General features: G+C 48.7%; 1 protein-coding gene across 3 annotated transcripts; it reads right to left on the bottom strand.

Moving 5' to 3' along the window:
• Nucleotides 1–965: 965 nt before the first annotated feature.
• S1PR5 (sphingosine-1-phosphate receptor 5) lies at nt 966–21,807 on the bottom strand. Of its 3 annotated transcripts, XM_035097267.2 has the most exons (3): nt 21,228–21,807; nt 13,502–13,815; nt 966–3,551 (listed from the first exon to the last, which is right to left on the bottom strand). In XM_035097267.2, the coding sequence occupies exon 3, from the start codon at nt 3,332–3,334 to the stop codon at nt 2,174–2,176; it is 1,161 nt and encodes a 386-aa protein (XP_034953158.1). In that variant the 5' UTR covers nt 3,335–3,551; nt 13,502–13,815; nt 21,228–21,807; the 3' UTR covers nt 966–2,173. The 3 variants fall into 3 exon arrangements, with proteins under 3 accessions (XP_034953158.1, XP_034953157.1, XP_060124810.1); XM_035097266.2 differs by lacking the exon at nt 13,502–13,815; XM_060268827.1 differs by lacking the exons at nt 13,502–13,815; nt 21,228–21,807 and adding an exon at nt 8,424–9,539.
• Between the last annotated feature and the right edge of the window lie 537 nt (nt 21,808–22,344).

Raw genomic sequence — 22,344 nt, 5'->3', positions numbered from 1 at the left:
TTCAGTGCTCTTACTACATATTAAATTCCAAGCATCTTCTGTGCTGCTTATGCAACTCTGCAAGATGCCACTTCCACAGATGCTGTAGTGCAAGGGTCAGCAACCTTTTTCAGCCACAGACCATGTGGGGGGCTGGACTATATTTTGAAGGAAAAAACGAACGCATTCCTATGCCACAAATAACCCAGAGATGCATTTTAAATAAAAGGACACATTCTGCTCATGTAGAAACATGCTGATTCCCGGACCGTCCGCGGGCCGGACTGAGGCGGCGATTGGGCCGCATCCAGCCCATGGACCTTAGGTTGCCTACCCCTGCTGTAGTGTAAACAGCAGTCCACTAGCAAGGCAGGTGGTGTTGTGGTCTAAACCACTGAGCCTCTTGGGCTTGCTGATCAAAAGGTCAGCAGTTCGAATCCCCACGACGTGGTGAACTCCCGTTGCTCTGCCCCAGCTCCTGCCAACCCAGCAGTTCAAAAGCACGCCAGTGCAAGTAGAGAAATATGTACCGCTGCGGCAGGAAGCTAAACGGCATTTCCATCATGGTGTCCCATTGCACCAGAAGCAGTTTAGTCCTGCTGGCCACATGACCCAAAAAGCTGTCTGTGGACAAACACTGGCTCCCTTAGCCTGAAAGCGAGGTGAGTGCCACAACCCCATAGACACCTTTGACTGGACTTAACCATCCAGGGGTCCTTTACTCTCCCCCCCCTTTTTTTCTTTTCCCCCTAGCAAGGCAACACCAGAAAACCTGCTGGGGAGGCAAGTGCCATTTTGCTAGCAGTAACAGAGTGCTGGGGTGGGAGTGGGGCTTCCTAGGTCATTTCTGTCACTAACTAACTAACTAACTAACTAACTAACTAACTAACTAACTAACTAACTAACTAACTAACTAACTTGCCCATCCTGGCATCACTAAGGATTTAGGTGAAAGGGAACCACTGCTTTTTTTTGCATATGTCAGAGAGTCCAGCGAATGCTTTTTGACGTTTATCTCTTTAATAGTGGGTTGTAGTTTTATATACAAGGTTAGGATACCAGACTCAGAGGTTTCCTTCCTTCCTTTTTGCTGCATTCTAAGTGTGTGCCCCGTAGGCAAATGGAGGCGGAAGAAGAACAGGATATTTCTTCCTTAGTTCTCTGGGGTAAGAGAGAGAACAGCCAAGACAACAACAGGGCAACTTACAACCATTCCATAGCCACTTAACATGGCCCAAACCAGCAGGATAACTTTTTTTTATTAAACAACTTTATTTTGAAGAGGGGGGGGGAATCAGTTTTTGGCGCAAAGAGACATAATTTAACGGCATCATCAACATAAGCTCACATACAGTACAAGGATATACAGTGCACTTGTATGTCTGTCTAAAGACACTGAACTTATACATGTACACTGAACGTATACATTTCATGGGGGATGGATTCCAGACTAGGTTAGTCTCAGCCCTCAATAGCACTATAATTAATTAGATCTGTCTTTCCACCACTTTTTATCAGCATCATGAAGGACTAAGTGGTCAGTATGAAGGTATTAGGAGGACCAGCCCCTGGGTGTGGAGGCTGGGACATAGAAACGGGCAGGTTGGAGTGAGCATCGCAGAGAGAGAAAACAGCACAAAGGTGGTGTTTTCTTTCAAAAAGAAGCCACTGACGTTCTCCAAAAGAGCTCTTGCCTATCTCTGTCTTCATATCTCTCCAGTTCTAGTTCTAGCAAGACCTTGGTGGAGGGAAGGGTTGTTTCTATGGGTTTGGCAGCCTTGATTTTGCACAGATGCAACAAGGATTAGAAGGGTGCGCCTCCTAATCTTGTGATGAACTACTTTAGGCTACAGGGTGGAAGTAACTGTACTTTGTTATCATTCTAGGTGCTCAAGAAGATCCAGCCACTCAGGCACCTTGGCATATCCGTCAGGTTTCCAAATCAGTCCTTGCCTGGGCAAGAACCAGATTTGGTTTGGGTGCCAAGTACTAGAACACCCCTGCTTCCCTGTCTGCTCCTCAAGTCTCCTGGTTTACCTGCTAGCCCTGCCTAGGTTTCCTCCCAAGATCTGCCACAGCATTTCCCTTCAGGGCCCCTGCTGGGACTTGAAACGCCCCGCCCCCCAGCCCCCTGCTTGACCCATGGCTGCTCATACCCCACTACTGGCCGCTGGGGCAAGATAACCAAAGGACTTCAGTAGACGGCCTTCAGCACCATTGCCTTGATGGCTTTGGGGGTGCTGTTCCCAAGTGACACGCTAGCATTAGGCCCCTCGTGCTGGTGCGATGAGCGCTCTGATTTGCTGGTGCTGCCCTCCAGTATGGGGAGACCAAAGCGCTTGGCACGGCTCTCCTCCGTGCCGGGAGTGACCACCAGCAGGCAGCAGAGCAGCTTGAGAATGGCCCGTCTCATGTCCTTACTGGTCAGGGTGTAAATGATGGGATTCAGGAGGGAGTTAATCATCGCCAGGCCCAGGAAATAGTCTGCTTTGTAGAGCACGCTGCAGGCCTGGGCCTGGCAGGCAACGTCCAACAACAGGAGGAGGAAGAGGGGTAGCCAGCAGGCAATGAAAGTGCCCACCACGATGGTCACTGTCTTCAGCAAGGCCATATACTTCTGGGACTTCTTGAGCATGCCTTTGCGGAGGCTGCCCAGCCGCTGCCCGTTGAACTTGACCATGCGGTAGATGCGGGCATAGAGCACCACAATGGAGACCAGGATGGCCAGGAAAACGGTGATGCAGAAGAGGATGTAATGCTTAGAATAGAGGGGCAACACTGTGGAACACTCGGGGAGGTTTTCGATGCAGTTCCAGCCGAGGATCGGCAGCACCCCGAGCAAGATGGAGGCCAGCCAGCTGGCCCCCACCAGCAGGAACATCCGCCCTTTCTTGTCCCCGTGGTAGAGTCTCATGCGGACCATCGTGACATGGCGCTCAATGGCAATTGCAAGGAGGCTGAGGACGGATGCCGCCAGCGTGACAAAGACCCCACCTTCCCGCAGAAACCACTGCACAGGGGTGAGCTTAAGAGTGTTGGGCCCGGACATGATGATATTGGCAGTGTAGGCCACGCCAGCAAGCAGGTCCGACAGGGTCAAGTTCCCAATCAGGTAGTACATGGGCAAGTGAAACTTCTTGTTCCTCCAGATAGCCAGCAGGACCACAAGGTTCTCCACCACAATGAAGGCACACACCACCAGGAACACAATGGCATCCGCCTTGAGACTGCCCTTGTATTTGCTGCCATAGAGCTTGCCCGTGTAGTTGTAGTGCAAAGAAATCACATTGTTGTTGTGGTACTCTCGGTAGATCTGGCCCAGAGAGCGTGGGGCCTCCATGCTGGCAAATTCCATCCCACGGACACCTCTCCGCCTTCAGTTTCATTGGTAGCACGGCATAGTCCTTCCCATCATGCTGTGCCAGACTTGTGCATGCCCCATGGCAGAGAAGTTGGCATTTCACAAATGAGATTAATTTTCGTCAGTAGTTAACACGTCCACCGGTGGCCGTTTGGGAGACGCCATCACAGCACTAGCAGACTCTTTCCATTCTGACCAACCAAGAGGGAGCCTAGAAATTCAACAGAAAGACTTGTGAGTGGAATGCTTGAAAAGCATGAAACCAACCCAGCTTTCCAGGCAGAAGCATAGTGTGGGGAGGACCAGGCATGATTTTGAGGGGGTGCAAGCCAGGGGCCCCTTGGCATGGATCTCCATCCTACCTGCCACTAGGGGCCTTGCGGCCATGCCCCTGGCCCCCTTACTGAATGTCACAGTTGGGGGATGCACCCACCATGGGCCACGTCTAGCCAGGCTCCTCCCATGAACCCTCTGTGCCCCATGCCTACCCAGAGGCAGCGGTGGCAAGGGTTGGGCTGGCATGGCAGGTTTCGTTTACCCTCCATGCCCAGCTCCTGGTCCTGCCTGGTGCGCATGTGTATGCGCCGTTTCCAGGTGATGCCCAGTGAATTGGAAAGGGTCTATCACAGGCATCCCCAAACTTCGGCCCTCCAGATGTTTTGGACTACAATTCCCATCATCCCTGACCACTGGCCCTGTTAGCTAGGGGTCATGGGAGTTGTAGGCCAAAACATCTGGGGGGGGCACAGTTTGGGGATGCCTGGACTATCATAACAGAAGCTGGGCAATAGGAGTTTTCTTAATCAAAGTTCATTTTGCCCCTCTACAGTGGTACCTCGGTTTATGAACACAATTGGTTCCGGAAGTCTGTTCATAAACTGAAGCGTTCATAAACTGAAGCAAACTTTCTCATTGAAAGTAATGGAAAGTGGATTAATCTGTTCCAGACCGTCCGCGGAGTACTTAAACTGAAGCGTTCATAAACTGAAGCGAACTTTCCCATTGAAAGTAATGGAAAGTGGATTAATCCATTCCAGACGGGTCCGCGGAGTACTCAACCTGAAGCGTACTTAACCCGAAGCATGGGTGTAACTGGTTCCGGAAGTCTGTTCATAAACTGAAGCGTTCATAAACTGAAGCAAACTTTCCCATTGAAAGTAATGGAAAGTGAATTAATCCGTTCCAGATGGGTCCGCAGCGTTCGTAAACCGAAAATTCATAAACCAAGGTGTTCATAAACCGAGGTTCCACTGTACTGATCACAGTTCTCCATGATTTTCTGCCGTTGCCTTTTGTACACACAGCACGGGGTTTATGAGCTATGTCCGGGGTTCCAGTGGCGGAGGAAGCCGCTCGGGCACCTGGAGCAATGCGCAGGACACTCCGCTGGGCCTCCGAGGAGTCTGCCTGCCTCCTCCCCTACAGCTGGGGGGGAAGGCAGCGAGCGGACCGTTTGGGCAGCGCGGAGCCTGCATGGGCTCAAGCCACCGTGTCACTTCCAGGAGAGACGCATGGCTCGGGTGCGCTGCAGGCCCCGCAGTGAGTGCCGCCTGGCATTTTGTCACCCCCCTTCAGTGGTGATACCTGGGGCAGCCCACGTCCACCCAACCCCCTTCCTCCGCCCCTGGGGGGTTCCAGAACTGTAGCCTGTGCACTGATCTGCAAACTTCATTTAGGTGGCCCATGACGTTTCTGTAAAATTACCATTCTAGCACAACACATGACAGTTGCTACAGCAGGCAGAAAAACCATTATGTGGCCTGCCAAGATCCTCAGCAATTTTCAAGTAGGGGAAAATGTTTGAGGACCACTGAGCTATATCATTAAGACGTGACTCATTCCTGTAGTCCTTTGCCTGATGCAGAAAGGAAGCACAAGCCATGAGAAGCCTATTTAGGAATATAGCTAACAGTAAAAAATATAAATTTGTATAAAGATAATTATGAAAAAGTGTGGTTGGAGATAGAAAGGAATTTGGAAATATGGAGCAGAATGAACCTTTCCCTACTAGGAAGAATTGTGGTGATAAAAATGAATGTGCTACCAAAAATGCTCTTTCTTTTCCAGTCAGTCCCAATAATGATTAAGGATGGTGGTTTCAAAAGATGGCAAAGAGAGATTTCTAAATTTGTCTGGGAGGGCAAAAAGCCAAGGATTTAACATAAAATACTTACAGATATAAATGAAAGTGGAGGCTTTGCTCTCCTGGAATGAAAATTGTACTACGAGGCGGCATGTTTGGTATGGATTAGGGACTGGATAAAACTGGAAAGGGAAGAAGCTTTGGATTTGGAAGGTCATGATAACAGGGAAGGTGTCAGGGTTTTATAACCATATAATTAGGAGATAGTTAATGAGAGTTTGGGACAGATATAGAGATTTAATAGAGCAAAAAACACCCGGGTGGCTATCACCAATTGAAGATTCACTGCTCAAACCGCTTGGCAAAAAAGAAAAATGGCCTACATACAGAGAGTTATTGAGAGATCAAGAAGGCAAATGGAAATTGAAAGAATATGATGAAATAAAACGCTGTGTTCAGAGTTGGTTACAGTACAGACAATTAAATGAGATTTGCAAGGAGGGTGACAAAAGGGTTTAGTTACACAACCTCCAGATTCCAAAAAGAGGTTATAGAAGAGGATGGTAAATTGTTGAAGAAGGCTTACAGTATTCTATTAGAATGGGAAACAAAAGATGAAGATGTTAAATCAGTTATATCAAATGGGCACAAGACTTTGGACATAACATACGATTTGAAGACTGGGAAAAGTTATGGAAAGTACATTTGAAATTTGCAGATTGTTCCTTGGTGAAAGAAAATTATATGAAAATGATGTATAGATGGTATATTACACTAGTCAAAATGGTAAAAATGTATAAAACTGGTTCAAATATATGTGGGAAATGTAAAGAAAAAGAAAGGACTTTTTATCAAATGTGGTGGGAATGTAGAGAAGTTAAAAAATATTGGGAAATGATTTATAATGAATTGAGAAAATGTTTAAAAAGACCTTTGTTAAAAAACCAGAAGCATTTTTATTAGGAATTCTAGGGCATGATATACCAAAGAAGATGAAGAATTTGTTTATGTATGCAACCACTGCGGCAAGAGTATTATTAGCACAAGGCTGGAAGAAGGAAGAAATACCAATGAAAGAACAATTACAAGAGAAATTGATGAATTATGCAGAACTTGCCAAATTAACATACAAATTATGTGACAAGGACAATCGGCAATTTAAGGAAGAATGGGAACTATTTACAAATTATCTGGGGGGGAAACCAGAGAGACTTATATTCACTGGCAGGATTCAAATAAACATACACAATTTTCTTTTATTAAAACAATGTGAACAATTAGGGAAATGATATGTACAATTGTATAACATGCAGAAACAAAATGTAAAAGGATAAGGGAGCTAAGGGAAGTCTGGGGAGGGGGAGGGAGGGAAGGGGGAAAGGGGAAATGTAGTTGATTGTAGTATCGATAATTTGTATTGTTTTAATATTGATAAATAAATAAAAAATTAAAAAAACAAAGTGTTGGTGCTGGCCTTGAAAGCCTTATATGGCCACGACCCAGTATACCATCGTTAAGCCCGGACACTGGGATCCAGTCTAGTGCCAAGGGCCTTCTGGCAGTTCCTTCACTGCGAGAAGCGAAGTTACAGGAAACCAGGCAGAGGGCCTTCTCGGTAGTGGCTCCCATCAGATGTCAAGGAGATAAGTAACTAAACAACCTTTAGCAGACATCCGAAGGCAGCCCTGTACAGGGGCAGAGGAAGGAGATATTTTATTATGCTTTAATAATAATAATAATAATAATAATAATAATAATAATAATAATAATATATTATTTATACCCCACCCATCTGGCCGGGTTTCCCCAGCCACTCTGGGCGGCTTCCAACCAAATATTAAAACAGTACAGCATTAAACATTAAAAACTTCCCTAAACAGGGCCGTCTTCAGTTGCCTTCTAAAAGTAAAATAGTTACTTATTGCCTTGACATCTGCTGGGAGGGTGTTCCACAGGGCGGGTGCCACTATTGAGAAGGCCCTCTGTCTGGTTCCCTGTAACCTCACTTCTCGCAATGAGGGAACCACCAGAAGGCCCTCGGTGCTGGATCTCTGTGTCCGGGCTGAATTGTGGGGGTGGAGACGCTCCTTCAGGTATACAGGACCGAGGCCGTTTAGGGCTTTAAAGGTCAGTACCAACACTTTGAATTGTGCTCGGAAACGTACTGGGAGCCAGTGTAGATCTCTCAGGACCGGTGTTATATGGTCCCAGCGGCCACTCCCAGTCACTAGTCTAGCTGCCGCATTCTGGATTAATTGCAGTTTCCGGGTCACCTTCAAAGGTAGCCCCACGTAGAGCGCATTGCAGTAGTCCAAGCGGGAGATAACCAGAGCATGCACCACTCTGACGAGACAGTCCGCGGGCAGGTAGGGTCTCAGCCTGCGTACCAGATGGAGCTGGTAGACAGCCGCCCTGGACACAGAATTAACCTGTGCCTCCATGGACAGCTGTGAGTCCAAAATGACTCCCAGGCTGCGCACCTGGTCCTTCAGGGGCACAGTTACCCCATTCAAGATCAGGGAGTCCTCCACACCTGCCCGCCTCCTGTCCCCCACAAACAGTACTTCTGTCTTGTCAGGATTCAACCTCAATCTGTTAGCCGCCATCCATCCTCCAACCGCCTCCAGGCACTCACACAGGACCTTCACCGCCTTCACTGGTTCTGATTTAAAAGAGAGGTAGAGCTGGGTGTCATCTGCATACTGATGAACACCCAGCCCAAACCCCCTGATGATCTCTCCCAGCGGCTGCATGTAGATGTTAAAAGGCATGGGGGAGAGAACGGAACCCTGAGACACCCCACAAGTGAGTGCCCAGGGGTCTGAACACTCATCCCCCACCACCACTTTCTGAACACGGCCCAGGAGGAAGGAGCGGAACCACTGTATGACAGTGCCCCCAGCTCCCAGCCCCTCTAGACGGTCCAGAAGGATGTTATGGTCGATGGTGTCAAAGGCCGCTGAGAGATCCAGCAGAACTACAGTAGGAAACAGCTCTCACCTTTGTCCCTAGCCCGCCGGAGATCATCGACCAGTGCGACCAAGGCAGTTTCAGTCCCATGGTGAGGCCTGAATCCCGATTGGAAGGGATCCAAATGGTCTGCTTCTTCCAGGCGTGCTTGGAGTTGTTCAGCAACCACCCGCTCAATCACCTTGTCCAAGAATGGTAGATTTGAGACTGGGCGGTAGTTGGCCATATTGGCCGGGTCTAAAGATGGTTTTTTTTTTAAGAAGCGGTTTAATGACCGCCTCTTTCAGTGGGTCTGGGAAGGCTCCCTCGTAGAGGGAAGCATTCACCACCCTGCGGAGCCCATCGCCCAGCCCTTCCCGGCTCGCTTTTATTAGCCAGGATGGGCAAGGATCAAGGAGACAGGTGGTCGGTTTCACTCGTCCAAGCAGCCTGTCCACATCCTCGGAGGTAACAGATTGGAATTGATCCCATACAACATGACTAGACAGGGCTCTAGCACTCTCCCGCCCTATATTCGTTGGAAGGCGCCCAGAGTGGCTGGGGCAACCCAGTCAGATGGGCGGGGCACAAATAATGTCCCAGCTCCTATTATCTGTGTCAGGCATCTTTGGCTTATTCTGCTGCCCCCGCCAATTCCTTTCTTCAAACTTTCATCATATTAAAACTCTAACTTTTAACCATTGCATCTTTCCAACCACAGATTTTTTCACCTCTCTTTTTACAAATATGCCCTTTGACATTCACTTTTTGTTTTAGGAATAACTGAGTCACTCACTCCTCCTGCCTCCAAGGCACATCTCCTTTTGCCCCATTGTCCTGGTGACCTGAGTTTACATTTCCCTTCTCAGTTTGGAGGTAGTGAAGGCAATATTTGCTACTGCTGTTTCCCTGATGGCTATCAGAACATTGGTGTTTTGCAAGAATCCTGCTTGCTGGTTTCCCCATAGGCAACTGCTTGGCCACACTGAGAACAGGATGCCAGACTAAATGGGCCACTGCTCTGATCCAGCAAGCTTTTCTTACATTCTCACATTCTTATGCGCAATCCGAGGAGAGCAGTGAAGGTACAGTAAAGGTAAAGGGACCCCTGACCATTAGGTCCAATCGTGACCGACTCTGGGGTTGCGCGCTCATCTCGCATTATTGGCCGAGGGAGCTGGCGTATAGCTTCCAGGTCATGAGGCCAGCATGACAAAGCTGCTTCTGGCGAACCACAGCAGCACACGGAAACGCCGTTTACCTTCCCGCTGTAGCGGTCCCTATTTATCTACTTGCACTTTGACGTGCTTTCAAACTGCTAGGTTGGCAGGAGCTGGGACCGAGCAACGGGAGCTCACCCCGTCGCAGGGATTTGAACTGCCAACCTTCTGATCAGCAAGCCCTAGGCTCTGTGGTTTAACCCACAGTGCCACCTGCGTCCCTGAGGAGAGCAGTACATCTTTGCAAATACAACAGAGCTCCAAATGTCTCAAGCAAGGCTACCGTTATTGGCCCACAAGTTACTAGCCTACTTGCCCACACCTAAAGAAATTAGTCATTTGTAGCACATCGATGGTCTAAAAACACTGGCATTCCAGTGTTTCCCTGCATAGAGGATATCCTTATTCACCACAGGCAATTGGCAGGTGGCTGTTTACAAGACCAGGAAAATTTTGGGAGCCAAGATTGTAAAACTAGGTTGTAGGAGAGAAAAAGAGAGCAAGACAAGGGAAGCAGCTCTGGTGAAAGGCCAGCTGCCTTTTGTATTATGTTCTTTATATTGTAAGCCTGAGAGCAGGAATTGTCTTCTTTTTAATTGATCCGGGAGCCTTTTCAAACTGGAGAGCAAGGTTGAAATGGTTTAAATTAATACATTAAATTGACACAAATGTCAGCATCCATCTTGTATGCAAGTTACAGATGTCCCTTTTTTAAAGACTGAATGAGGGTCTCACCAACTTGGCAGAGGGGTGGGACATGACCAGGGAACCACTTGGCACAATATCAGTCATATTGTCTTGATATCCTGCCATTTATGGGACTTGCCATTTTATACTGATGCAGTGCAGGATACTCAGAACCCGAGCATCCAATTCCAAGGTGCTCCCAGTTTGATGCCGGAATGGAGGTGGGAAAGGATCTGGAAAATGTTACGTGGACGCAATTCACACACCCCACCCTCCCAATACAGCTACAGACATCACCAGGCCAACACCAGTCCGTAATGCGGAAAGAACTGGGAGAGCGTTCTGACGGAAGGGTCATATAGAGCCACCCCACAATGAAGTTTGGAAAGGTTTGTTGTTGCTTTTGCAAACTTAAAAGACCTCCGAAAGTCAAGAGTACAACAGCAATGAGATAAAATAATTGCAATCGAGAAACTTTTTGTAATAAAGATAAACTCCTGTCCATTTGCCCAGTCCCCCCGCCCTTCCCCTGCATTCCTAAGAATTCTGCTCTGCTGTGTTCAAGACCTTGGTGCACCGCCCCCCCTCTCTCTCACACTTACAACAATAGTCTTCTGCTGAGCACACAAAACATTCCAGACAGGGCCCCCAAATGACCTCTCACACTCCAGAGAATGTATTGCATGCGCACACACGCACACAGACACTTCATTGCCTTTAACGTAGTGTTATAAGAATGTTAAGGTCTCAAATATAGAAAAAATATTCATAAATGCACACATATCTAAATATATAAGCCATGTGTCTGAAATAGTACAGGAGAGCAATCCTGAAGTCATTTTGACTCTCCCAAGGATCTCAGAATACTCCTCTACGATAAGGGAGGCAAATGGGGAAAGCCTTCCCATGTCTTTCCACTTATAAATCCTCTCTTAAGGGCGTAGGGCGTATTTGTGCAAGAATAGGGTGAGCCTGTGACCTGGATTCAGGAACAACCATCACAAAAGAACGGCCAGGCTCCCTAAGTAACGTAATCAGCGCTCATTATCAGGTATCCCGGGAGACCACCTCCTATGATGTATTTATGATGATTTTGGGGTGGTTTTTGGCTAAGGGGGTTGGGCAATGTCAAAAGTCTTTAAAGGTTCCTGTACGCTTTTGTTCAGGGTCTCTCCCTCCTTGGAAGGACGAGAGGGAAAACTCTTTTGCAACAGAAAAATAAATATCCGCCTTGCTTTCCACTGGATCCTGCCTCCATCCATCCTTCTCTGGCCAATCATGGACTTAGGGGACTTTGCTGCCTACCAGGCACTAAAAGAATACTAAAAGAAACTCTGCCCTGCTGGTAGGGCGGGGGTGTTTAAAAGTGAGCTAGTGGAGTAAACGGGGGGGGGGAGCAGGGCTGTCTGGGACCATGAAGGACAACAGCCCTGGAAGAACTTTTGTAAAGAATAGATGCATCATCCCCAAAGCATTCACACACACTCTCTCTATCACACCCGAACCTCTATCCTAATTTTAAAATTGAATTTTAACATTGTATTTAATCTGTATTTTAATTGAATTGTTTCTTTTATGCTTGCTTTGGTATTTTTGTTGTTAGCCGCCCTGAGCCCGGTCTTGACTGGGAAGGGCGGGGTATCAATAAAATTATCATCATCATCATCATCATCATCATCATCATCATCTGAACCTGAGCCAAGACTTCATTAGAGAGACAACCCACCGTTATCCAGCCTCAGAACATCTTATCAGTTGTCAGGACTTAACCCTAAAGCATATGGCTAGAGCAGGGGTCAGCAAACTTTTTCAGCAGGGGGCCAGTCCACTGTTCCTCAGACCTTGGGGGGGGGAACCTGTATTTTGAAAAAATAATAATGAATGAATTCCTATGCCCCACAAATAACCCAGAGATGCATTTTAAGTAAAAGGACACATTCTACTCATGTAAAAACACCAGGCAGGCCCCACAAATAACCCAGAGATGCATTTTAAGTAAAAGGACACATTCTACTCATGTAAAAACATGCTGATTCTCGGACCATCCGCGGGCCGGATTTAGAAGGCAATTGGGCCACATCCGGCCCCTGGGCCTTAGTTTGGGGACCCCTGGGCTACAGCATCTTTGTGCATGTGTAGAGTTCCTTTTACAAGTAGCTCTAACATAACTCTGGCGAGAGCTGGTCATCTAGCCACGAGCCCCAGAGTTTCTCGTTTTGGAAATTACCGGTAGGCAGAGAGCCATGGAGCAGTCTCAATAACAAAAATAAAAATCTGTCCGCCTTGTCCGAACCAACAATCCTACAAAAATGCCTGACCATTAGGAGCATCAGTTAGGACAGGGTTGATAGGTGCCCTTTTGTTTTGAACTGCTGTTGTCTCCATACTTAGTTTTTGAAATCCAGAGCCCTTCATGCTCCCACACACTGTTCTGCATTGGGGAAACTTCGCCCTCCCTCTTGACAAGTTCTTGCAAGCCTCGTGTGCACACTATCTCAGCTAGTTTCTCACAGTGCTAGCTCTGATGCTATCAATGGAACACCGACCCATGGTGTCCTGAGGATTCCTACACCCACGCAGCCATGAATCGTCTCACTTTTGAATTTCAGCTAGAAGAAACTTAATTGGCACAACAGCTTCCACAACTGTTACACTAATGAGCAAAAAAAAAAAAATCCCCTGGCAGAGGCTTCTTTTGCCCCTCCCTGCCACATAAAAGGCAGATAAGTTCCCAGGCTATGTGCAGCAATCCTCCCCCCCCCCCAAAAAAAAAAACCAGCAGCATGCAAGCTTTTGTTTCCATTCTGCCTCGGCAGAGCTCTCTCTACAACATGACTCTCAAAAGTAAGGAACTGATGCGAAGCAATTCAGAAAAACAATACTCAATCCCAGGCATCCCCAAACTTCGGCTCTCCAGATGTTTTGGACTACAATTCCCATCATCCCTGACCACTGGTCCTGTTAGCTAGGGATCATGGGAGTTGTAGGCCAAAACATCTGGGGGGCCGCAGTTTGGGGATGCCTGCTCAATCCCTTTCCCTGCCATCCACATTTGAGCAGCGAATATACTCCGTAGGCTCAGTTGTCTTGTGCAGGGATGGCCAACGTTTTAACAATGAGGGTCTGGATTTCCTCTCTCTGCAAGCTGCTATGGGGGTAGAACCTCAGATAATGCCATCATAACCCCTGCCAGACTGAAGGAGCTTGCGAGCTGCTTCTCACCCAATCAAACCATGAACTGGTGATAGATCTGGCCATTGCCATGACTTCTGGATTCCTCCATTTCTCCGTTGAAAACGGTTCACTGCAGGTCAGGTGCGAAGCAGCAAGGCACAGTGATTTTCAGCCGGCTGGAGCTGCTCCCCACATCACTCTGGGAGGAGGTGGGCTGCTTCAAAAGCAACATGTGAGGAAGAGGTGCAAAATCTGCTCAGAAGGGGATCGTGCAATCTTCCGTGATAATAATGCCCACTCGCATCATAAAGAGCTCTTAACTCTCAGCAGCCTGAAACATCTTAGCCAGACACTGGAGAGACCTGTCAGGAATGAGCATGGAACAATGGTATCAAATAGTGTGGGAAGACATCCTCATTAGAAAAAACTAACCAATAAACTGAAACTGATATGGGGACAAATAGAAGACGACGTCTTCACCCCGGTATGGTTCCCCTTTATCACATACACAACCCAGCAAGACAACAACAAGAATCCGCCGACAGCATACGAATCAATCTGGCTAACCTGATCCAAACACACACACACACACACACCACTCTCACATAAAAACAAATCTCACAACCAAAGACAGCCAACCACACCCTAGGGAAGCTTTTAATGTTTGATGGATTTCTGTATTTTAATATTTTGTTGGAAGCCACCCAGAGTGGCTGGGGGAACCCGGCCAGATGGGCGGGGTATAAATAATTTATTATTATTATTATTATTATTATTATTATTATTATTAGGCCACCCCCAACCTCTCTCACCACCAAGGAAATACAACAAGTGAATAGCAAGAGAACCCACACAAGTGACGCTGAAACAAAACCCCCACACATATACTAAGTATAAGAATAGAAGCATTGCCACCCCACCCCACCCCACCTCACCCCACTCACCATTCCCCCACCCCCCTCTTTTCTTCCTAACCTAACACTGCATGCAACACTAATGTCTCACAACAAATGAAACTGGTCAGTAGAAAACGCAACTTGAAAAAAGAGACAGTGCACGTAGTTTTCTAAACCAAAAAATCTTTAATAAAAAATCTATTAGAAGAAGAAGGGGTTTGTGCATGCATATGGTGCTTTCAAATACTAGCTCATTCTTGGCTGCTTCTACAAAGCCAACAATCAAGATAATACTGCTTGGACAGGGAAAGGAGCCGGATTAACCCGATCCTCGATGGATGATGAGTTGCAGGCTGTTTCTCATCATACAACACTACTTCTCCAGCAAAACGTGCTCAAGGAGTGGTGCTGGTGAAGCCTTCTCACCTAGAAGGCAGTTCTCTTCTGCCAGAGCAATACAAGATCTTGCCATTCATTTCTCACAGGGTGTGTGGGGTGTGCGTGTGTGCTTGCCAAGTAAGAAGCAGATCTTTCCATGGTAGGAAGGATTTGTGCACAGAAATTGTTGATAGAGGCTCTGTGCGGTCCATAGCTGTGCCACCGATTAGTTATTGCTGCTTAGATAGTAGCAGGCCTGACTCCCCTTTCCTGTTGGAGACCAATAAAAGACCATCAGGGTCCCCATGAAGGCCTGGTCAAACTGGCCAGGCCTGAGCAAAGCTTTTGCTCTGAAACTGGGTGAACCCTACGCTTAGCAAAAAGAGAGAGATGGGTGGAAAATGCAAATCAGATAGCCTACCTTTAAGGCCACGCAGCGTTGGGGAGAGTATGAAAGGAACCAGAGAAGGAGTATTGTGTACGATATGGGGGAAAGACCAAGAGAATTACTGTATGGAACATTTTTCAAGCCAGAAGTTCAGCGGGTAGGGTAAAGATGATGGCTTTGTTCCATCTATTGAGGAAATGTCTTCTTCCACCCAGACACATTCAAAGACATTTTATGGAGTGGCTACCATGAGGCCGTCAGACCATTTTGGCAAACACGGGGGATGGAAAATGCCAGCATTGGAATTGGCGTCCAAGAGCAATGGAAAGATACCACATTGGTTATTCCTGCCTTAAGGTAAAGGGTAAAGGGACCCCTGACCATTAGGTCCAGTCGTGACCGACTCTGGGGTTGCGCGCTCATCTCGCATTATTGGCCGAGGGAGCCGGCGTATAGCTTCCAGGTCATGTGGCCAGCATGACAAAGCCGCTTCTGGCAAACCAGAGCAGCACATGGAAACGCCGTTTACGTTCCCGCTATAGCGGTTCCTATTTATCTACTTGCATTTTGATGTGCTTTCGAACTGCTAGGTTGGCAGGAGCTGGGACCAAGCAACGGGAGCTCACCCCGTCACAGGGATTCGAACTGCCGACCTTCTGATCAGCAAGCCCTAGGCTCAGTGGTTTAGCCCACAGCGCCACCTGGGTCCCATATTCCTGCCTTATATAAACGAAAAAAACAGCAACTAAGTAAAAACAACAACAACAACAACAACAACAACAACAACAACAACAACAACAACAACAACAACAGACCCTTGTGGGGTAAAATCCCATCCCCACAAACAATCATCTTGCTGCTTTGCAAGTTCCACGGCATGAACTGGGGGGCAAGAGGAGGATGGACTCCCTGCAGTGACAGAATTTGGGGTCTCAAATTTCAGTGCCCCCCTCTGCCCCTCACCTTCCATTCTACATCATAACTGCAGCGCCCCCTTGTAAAAAGGTAAAAGGTAAAGGACCCCTGGACGGTTAAGTCCAGTCAAAGGCAACTATGGGGTTGCGGCACTTGTCTCACTTTCAGGCCAAGGGAGCCGGCGTTTGTCCACAGATGGCTTTCCGGGTCATGTGGCCAGCATGACTAGACCGCTTCTGGTGCAACTGGACACCATGACGGAAACCAGAGCGCACCGAAATGCTATTTACCTTCCCACCCCAGGGGTACCTATTTATCTACAGTACTTGCACTGGTGTGCTTTCGAACTGCTAGGTTGGCTGGAGCTGGGACAGAGCAACGGGAGCTCACCCCGTCGTGGGGATTCGAACCGCCGACCTTCCAATCAACAAGCCCAAGAAGCTCAGTGGTTTAGACCACAGGGTCACACACATCCCCAAGGACTGTGGCGCCTCCAAGGCTCTGCACCCAGTACGACCAAACTGGTTGCTCTCCCCTAAATCCCTGCCTCCCCTCCCCAAGGGCCCCTTGACATTGTGGGTCTAGGAGCTTTTCCTAGTGCAGTGCAGAAGTTCCATGTAGCATCTGCAATGTGCTTTTTTTTTTATCCCAATCTATCAAACACCAGCCACTTGTTTTTGGAATGATTGGAAGCTGGTCATGGAGATGAAGAATTATTTATTTCATTTTATCTGGTTATTCAAATACACACACACACACACACACACACACACACACATACAAAGATAACATACTGCAGCTTTCCAGTCACAGTTTCCCAATGCTGGGCAAAGCAGACATGGGTGTGTGATCATTGGGCATGGTGAGGTCTGGGGTTTTCTTCCTTCACCCATGTGTTCCCATGTAGAGGAAGCAGAGTTTGTGAAACAGCTCTCCCCACATTGGCCTCATGGAAGGGAGGGGTGAGGCAGCAATGTAATCAATCTGAGGGCGATCCTCCTGTTCATAAGCCCAGAAACTGGGTTCAGGATGGGGTCATTTCTGAGCGATGAGAGACAAAGAAGTTTCAGAGAGGGATGTGAGAGGAGCGAAGAGGAGAGATTCCCAGGCTGGGAACTGTAACCTGCAAAGCCTGATGGCTTTAAACAGATCAACAGGCGCTCTCTGCTCAAAAGTACAGGAAAGATGGCCAGCAGAAGGCTAAAAGAGAGCTTCAACGTTTGCAGTGATTTGTGGGGGGGGAGCTGCGAAGGCCAGGCTGTTGGGAATTGCCCTTGACTTTGCACTTGATACAAAACGACTGAATGGGGAAGGGAGGGAGTGCAATTGGTACACAAAATTTCCACCCAGCCGTTAATTGCATGGAACTATGGCAGATTCTCACCAAGTGCTGTTAGTGATCACAAACTGAAAGTTGAAATGGGGAGGCATAGACCTATCATTCTTAAGGAAATCAGCCCTGAGTGCTCACTGGAAGGACAGATCCTGAAGCTGAGGCTACAATACTTTGGCCACCTCATGAGAAGAGGAGACTCCCTGGAAAAGACCCTGATGCTGGGAAAGATTGAGGGCACAAGGAGAAGGGGACGACAGAGGATAAGAGGGTTGGACAGTGTTCTCAAAGCTATCAACATGACTTTGACCAAACTGCGGGAAGCAGTGCAAGACAGGAGTGCCTGGCGTGCTCTGATCCATGGGGTCACGAAGAGTCGGACATGACTAAACGACTAAACAACAGACCTACAATTTATCCCCCCCAAAAATCAATTGTACAGTGTGTGCAGCTTAATTTGGCAGCATAATACCCCCTTTTGCATGTACAGTATAGGATCCTAGGTTCATCTCCCATTGGGCTCTCAGGAAACAGCCAGGAATGCCTTCTGTGCAAAACCTTGGAGAGTCATAACATTGGGCTAGTAGAAGGGGATATCTCTATTGTCCTGACATCCTTAGACACTGGACATGAAAATTCAACCTATGGCTGCTACTCTTCTGCACTCATGATGTGGGTCCTGACTTCCAAGAAACATGCTCAAAACTGGGATCTAGGCTAGCTGAGCCTTTTCACACCATCAGAGGGAGGTGCAACAGCTTCTCCACCCAAAGGTCAGTGAGGAACAACTGACCCAGATCCTGGCAGGACAGAAGCAGGGCATCACACTATATGATATGCATGTACACAGGATTGTCACACATGGACAACAACGGTCAAGATATTCAAGAGAAGCCTTTGCCAGCCTCGCAATCAGGGACATAATCCCGGGCAGAGTGATTCACCTGGCTTGGCAAACCTCTCCATCTGTTTTGACCCTACATACATTAAGCATTGGTTGCCTATCTTGTCATGCCCACAATGGAGCCTGAACTGGATGGGACATGCAAAAGCAGGGCAAAGAGAAAGCTGGATTTCCTGAGCTGCAGGGCTGCTAGCAGCCTCCAGGAAAGGCAGGCAGGCATTGGGAAGGGTTAAAGGCCCTTTCTCCTCACCCTGTTCTCTGCTCCCCACTGTCCCCCTCCTGAAGCTGCTTTTCTCTTAGAGAATGAAAAAAGGATTCTCTGCAGGGAAGCAGGTATGCCAGGAGGAGAGAAGGCAGAAGGGGGCTGACTTCTTTTGCTTTCTCTTCTGCTGGCTGCAACTCCCTCTCAGTCTCAATTCCTGCAAATCTCTCTTCAAAGTTGTCCTCTCCCACGAAGTCCATTTGCTGAATTTCCCAGTCCCTTCTCAACGGCATCTGTTTCCATTCTTCCCATGCTACGCATTCTTTCTTTCCCCAGCCAACCGCTTATTCCTGACACTGTCCAACTTTATAGCCTGTAAGCTCATCACAGCAGAGACCAATATTTTCCCCCTTCTCCCTCCTCTTCTTTTCTTTTTCTTTTACTTGTGCTGTGTAAAGCATAGCTGCAGGGTGTTGTGATCAATTACCCGCAAACCTTAAACCTGTAAGAGGGGGAAATAGGGGTGGTGGTGGAGAGAACACCCCACTATCATTTTTTTCCAAACAGTTAAAAGGACTGTGCCTCAAGGTTGACCCCCACCCCACTGCCCCACACGCCCAACCAGGAGATTTACTGCTCAGACTTATGTATATCTATATGGAAGCAAAGCCTTTGGCTTTAACTTCCTGATAAGTGTTTATAGGACTGCAGCCTTACTGCCAGATTGCAGAGGACCCTTTCCCAGATAACTAGGGAAGTTAAAGAAACAGTTCTCCTATGCTGTGTTTAAGGGACCCAGGTGGCGCTGTGGGTTAAACCACTGAGCCTACGGCTTGCTGATCAGAAGGTTGGCGGTTCAAATCCCTGTGACAGGGTGAGCTCCCGTTGCTTGGTCCCAGCTCCTGCCAACCTAACAGTTCGAAAGCACATCAAAAATGCAAGTAGATAAATAGGAACCGCTATAGCGGGAAGGTAAACGTGCTGCTCTGGTTCAGCGTTTCTCAACCGCTGTTCCGCGGCACACTAGTGTGCTGCGAGACGCTGGCTGGTGTGCCGCGACGTGCGGCGACGAGAAGGGCGATTTGCATTGTCACGTGCCTGGCGGCCGCCAATATACAACACTGACCCACCGGAAAGCAATATTTCTCCTCCTCTTTCCCAAAGCTCAGTGCAAACAACTGGAGGGTGGTTTTAGAGTCTAGGGAGGCCCCCTAGGGAGGCGCGCTCCAGATCCACCGCCGGCCCCCCTTAAGCCGCATCGAGGTTGCTCCGCCTCCCCTGCCTCCTTCGCCCGTCCTTCGCCATGGCTGCGCGGCGGACGCTGGGCTTCGCGGTCCGGAATTACTCGCAAGCAGCAGCCAAGGTAACCTTTCACCTTTGAGCCGCCCCGCAGCTCCCCTGGAAGTGTGCGCGCCCTTGTAATCCGGGGGCAGGCAGAGCCTTGCCTGGACTGTACCACTTCGGGCCGCGGGAGAGGAGAATTGGGGGTCTGAAGGCTTCTCCCCTCCCATGGGGCGGCGGGAGGGAGATTAATTTCCTCCTTCCTACTTAATAGGGGGGCCTATACGTATTCAAATAAAATAAAATGCCTAGGGGGGAAATAGCAAGACAGGGAGATAGCTGGCTGAACTATTGTAATATTTGGGGGGGGGGGTAAAGCTTAAAAAAAATCATAATGTATATAAAACAGAACAGTTATGACAGCTGATGGAAATTAAACGATGAAAAACAAAACTATAAAATAGGCACGAAGTACAGTTGCACATGGGTTAAATTACAGTCATAATTATATAGTCAATATAGGGCGGCACAGAGTTAATTTTTTTAACTTTTTTAATGGTGGTGTGCCTCATGATTTTTTTCATGGAACAAGTGTGCCGTGGCCCAAAAAAGGTTGAGAAACACTGCTCTGGTTCACCAGAAGCGGCTTTGTCATGCTGGCCACATGACCTGGAAGCTATACACCGGCTCCCTCGGCCAATAATGCGAGATGAGTGCGCAACCCCAGAGTCGGTCACGACTGGACCTAATGGTCAGGGGTCCCTTTACCTTTACCTATGATGTGTTTAAGATGAGGCTACTCTAAAAGAAGCCATCCTGGAACAGAAATGGAGCACTTCCATTCAGAACTCATTATTCCAAATTCTGCATTGCTACCTTGGAGGTACCGGTAGCTAATATTATTACACTGATGACCAGCTTTTAAAGTGCCCAACCTATGGAGATGATGCCTCCCTTGCTCTCTGTTGGTTTCCCAGAAAACAGGGGATACTGTTGTTGTTGTTATTATTATTATTTTGTTATTGTTATTAAATTTCTAAACTATCCTTCATCTGAGGATCTCAGGGCAGTTTACAACATAAAAGCAGAAAAATACATAACCTAGTAAGAAACAAAAATAATAAGCCCCCCACCCTGAAGCAGAATGTCGGGAAGTTCAGGACAAAGGAAAGAAAATAATTTTCAATTCAACTGTGGAACTCACTCCCACAAGAGGCAGCAAGCTTGGATGGCTAGAAAAGGTTTAGGCAAATGCATGGAGGCGGATAAGGCTTTCAATGTTGTTGCTGTTGCTGCTACAGACAGCATTTATTAAATTTGCTTACAGCCCTTCATCTGAAATTTGCTTACAGCCCTTCATTAGTGCCAACGTACCTAATGAAACAAGAACAAAACCTTCCCTCCCACATACGAATTTAGAAGACACGGAATGCTAACCAGCCCAAGTCCTGGATGGTGAAAGGTTTTCGTCACCTACCTTGGCGGGGTTGTGGGAAGCGCAAGAAGGAGGGGTGCGAATCCTGGGTTGCGCCCCTCAAAACCGCCGTGCACGTTCTAGCTGGCGATCCTGCCCACGGGGAGCGCAACGCGTCCGCCCCGTCTAAGTCCTACTTGAGTTGCTCTTCTTACTGGTCTGTGACCGTGAGAAATGGCTGGCTACTACCCGAGTTGCTCTTGAGGGGGGACCCGGAGCCTCGGGATCAGCAACAGCTTGCTCTCGTCCGCCGGCGCGCCCCCTAGGTCTTGGCTCCCGACCGCGCCCCGGAGAGGCGGCCCCGGCTGGGCTCCCTTGCGTTTCCCCCCCCCCACCCAGAAGAGCTGCAGAGAACTTCGGGTCTCCGCTGAGATTCGAGGGGGCGGCGGCCGCTCGCTCGCAGCACCTCCTGCTCCCACGAAGTCGAGGCGCGGAGCCGAGCGCCGACAGCTCGGGGCAGCTAGCAAGCTGCGGGTGGAGCCGGGACCCTCCGCGATCCGGGGTGGGGAAGATAGAGCTGGCTGTGAGCCGCCGAGCGCTCCCACTCCGTCGGGTTGTCTGTCCCGGGCTTAGCGCGCGAGAGAGGCGCTCCCTCGCAGCTGCCCAAGGAGGGACGCCTCTGCCAGCCCAGCGGGCCGGGGCCAGCCGGGACACGTCTGGTGATGATGCCGCGCAGGAATGGGCAGGCCGGGGGAGCGGGAAGGCGGCAAGGATCTGGTTCGAGGGCATGGTCTGACCGGGCCGGGGGTGGGGGATGTTCAAGGCCGCCCGGAAAACCCGGCCCCTGGTGCCACCGGCTGCAGCGAGGGACAGGCACTCTGCGCTCTCTCAGGGGCACTCTTGCTATACCCCAGCTCGCGGGCTGGTCTCTGAGAGAGAGAGACGGCTGACCTTCTGGCCTTCAGGGCTCGTCTGTTCTGGGACAGGGGTGCCAACTTGGATAAAATATGGGGGAGTTGCAGGTAACCCCCGGCCCTGCATAATCGATCACAAGACGCGGCGCATGCACACAATTTGAATGGCAATGCCCATCAACTGGGGGCCCCCTCAAATATTTTAGGGGGGACCTTGGCCCCTAGGAGTTAGCTCTTTATGTTCTGGGATTAAACCCCTGCACTGC

Source organism: Zootoca vivipara, chromosome 16 (genome assembly GCF_963506605.1).
Source record: "Zootoca vivipara chromosome 16, rZooViv1.1, whole genome shotgun sequence".
Lineage (NCBI taxonomy): Eukaryota > Metazoa > Chordata > Lepidosauria > Squamata > Lacertidae > Zootoca > Zootoca vivipara.
The sequence above is the reverse complement of the archived record's forward strand: the minus strand, read 5'-3'. Positions and strand labels throughout refer to the sequence as shown.